The sequence below is a fragment of the Mandrillus leucophaeus genome, unplaced genomic scaffold (assembly GCF_000951045.1).
Source record: "Mandrillus leucophaeus isolate KB7577 unplaced genomic scaffold, Mleu.le_1.0 Scaffold205, whole genome shotgun sequence".
Classification (NCBI taxonomy): Eukaryota; Metazoa; Chordata; class Mammalia; order Primates; family Cercopithecidae; genus Mandrillus; species Mandrillus leucophaeus.
Window position 1 is genome coordinate 992,918 of NW_012102088.1, and position 2,513 is coordinate 995,430.

Sequence of the window (2,513 nt, forward strand, 5' to 3'; positions counted from 1 at the left end):
CGGATGCCTGTAATTCCAGCTATTCATGAGGCATAGACAGGAGAACTGCTTGAACCCGAGCGGCAGAGGTTGCAGCGAGCCAAGATCGTGCCACTGCACTCTAGCCTGGGCAACATGGTGAAACCCCATCTCTACTAAAATGCAAAAATTAGCTGGGTGTGGTGGCAGGCACCTGTAATCCCAGCTACTCAGGAGGCTAAGGTAGGAGAATTGCTTGAACCAGGAGACGGACGTTGCAGTGAGCCGAGATCGCGCCACTGCACTCCAGCTTGGGTGACAAGGGCGAGACTCCATGTCAAAAAAAAAAAAAAAAAACCTTGGCCAAGGCATGGTGGCTCACTCCTGTAATCCCAGCACTTTGGGAGGCCAAGGGGAGTGGATCACCTGAGGTCAGGAGTTTGAGACCAGCCTGGCCAGCATGGTGAAACTCCATCTCTACTAAAATACAAAAATTAGCTGGGCATGGTGGTGCATGCCTGTAATCCCACCTACTGGGAAAACTGAGGCAGGAGAATCACTTGAATCCAGGAGGCGGAGGCTGCAGTGAGCTGAGATCGCACCACTGCACTCCAGCCTGGGTGACAGAGGGAGACTCCATCTCAAAAAAACGAATAAATAAATAAATAAATAAAATAAAATAAAACTAAAGCCAAGTGCAGTGGCTCACACCTGTAATCCCAACCCTTTGGAAGGCTGGGGCCGGTGGATCAGTTGAGGTCAGGAGTTCGAGACCACCTGGGCCAACATGGCAAATGTCCCCCTCCCGGCGTCTTTACTATTAAATACTAAAATTAGCCAGGGGTGGTTGCGGGCTCCTGTAATCTCAGCTACTCAGGAAGCTGAGGCAGGAGAATCTCTTGAACCTGGGAGGTACAGGTTGCAACCACTGCATCCCACCCTGGGTGACAGAGTGAAGCTTGGTCTCAAAAAAAATAAAAATAATAAACTAAAAACACACAAAATGAGGGTGAGATAATCAGATAGTAGCAAATTTATAGCACACCACACATCGTTGCCATCCCAGGCCAAACTCCTGATACCCTACAGCTCTCTCCTTCTACAAACACTGAAAAGAACCTTTTCAAATGCCAGGACCCTTCTCTTCTGGGGGGAGTCTCAAGAATACCCACTCCCTTTTCCCTGTCCTCCAGTCCCAGCCTTCTCATCTCTTACCCCAGAGATCATCTGAAATAACATACTTAAGACTGCCCCACTTAAATCTGACCTCCTGGCCTTGACCTAGTCCAGACCACTCCCTTTACCCCAAAGACATTTTAAGCCCAGTCCCTTCCCCACAATTTCACACCTTCCTCTCTAGTTGCCTAAGTGAGGACGCCTCCACTCTGAGACATATCAGAGTCACCATTCCAAAATTCAAACGTTCATGAAAAAACACAACAAAAACACCTTGCTCTTTCATGCCTTACTTTCAATCATAGCTGCATATGCTGGAGCAGAAAATCCTGCTGGTTTCATATTTAAAACCTACCCAGAATATGATCACTTCTACCTACTCACCTGCCATTACTCTCGGTACATCCACCACCAAAGCATTCCTGGAATCCACTGCAGCCGTCTCCTTACCGGTCTCCTAGTATCCATCCTCACAGTCCCCACCCCGAACTAATGTTCTCCCCTGCGCAAATTTCGAGACACTTAAAATCCCAGCTAAGATCACGTCCTTCTATTCAAAACCCTCAGGTAATCTCAACGTCCTCAGAATGAAGGGACAACTTCTCAGCCTGTCATTCCAGGCACCGTTCCTCAAACTCTGCTCCGTGTTGATGAGAACACTGTCTCCCAAATGTCTGGGGATCAGCAGCACCCCCGAGCCTTTACCTGCGACGTCCCCTCCGCCCGTAACTCTCCCACACCCACCCACAGCGAGACAGGACCCCGCCCAAGAGTGCGTCGCTGTCCTGGGACACAGGGGCTGCAGGAACTTTACGATTCGGAGTCGGAGAAAGAGTGGCTGAGGGCCGGGAGGATGCAGCACCCACCCGCGCGGAGTCCGTTAGCTCCGCCACAGGACCGTGGGCGCGGACAGCTGCCGGGAGCGGCAGGCGTCTCGATCGGGGACGCAGGTACTTCCATCCCCGTAGAGCTTCGGCCGCGTCTCGGGACGCTGGGGACAACATCTCCGCGCTTTCCCGACACCTCCACCTGCGGTCCACCCAAGCGTTACAGAGACCCAGCCAGATGCAGCCTGACAGAAACAAACAAAATGTCCGTTAGGAGGAGGAGCCGGAAGTCCCGCCCACGCACCCTCCGCACGCACTGAAACACCCCTCTCTTGGGCCCTCATTGGACATGCAACGTATAGGTTTGTGGGTAGTGTAGTTCCCACGGAGCCATCCTTCAAGGCGGAGGATTCTCGGCCTGGGACGGGGGCCAAGGTGTTTGGGGAAAGTAACCCGAGTTTCAAAGAACTGGCAGGACTTCCGTCCTCTTTTTTTTCTTTTGAGGCGCAGTCTCGCTCTGTCTCCCAGGCTGCAGTGCAGTGGCGCGATCTC

At 52.2% G+C, this 2,513-nt stretch overlaps 1 protein-coding gene across 2 annotated transcripts in view; it reads right to left on the minus strand.

Annotated features, from left to right (window-relative positions):
- ZNF671 (zinc finger protein 671) overlaps positions 1-2,239 on the minus strand; it is a 10,769-nt gene extending 8,530 nt beyond the window's left edge. Inside the window, exon 1 of one of the 2 annotated variants that reach the window (XM_011979703.1) lies at positions 2,001-2,239. In XM_011979703.1, coding sequence (XP_011835093.1) covers positions 2,001-2,138 — 138 coding nt within the window. In that variant the 5' untranslated portion in view covers positions 2,139-2,239. The remainder of the gene's footprint in view (positions 1-2,000) is intronic. The other variant, XM_011979704.1, reaches the window with a different exon arrangement.
- Between the last annotated feature and the right edge of the window lie 274 nt (positions 2,240-2,513).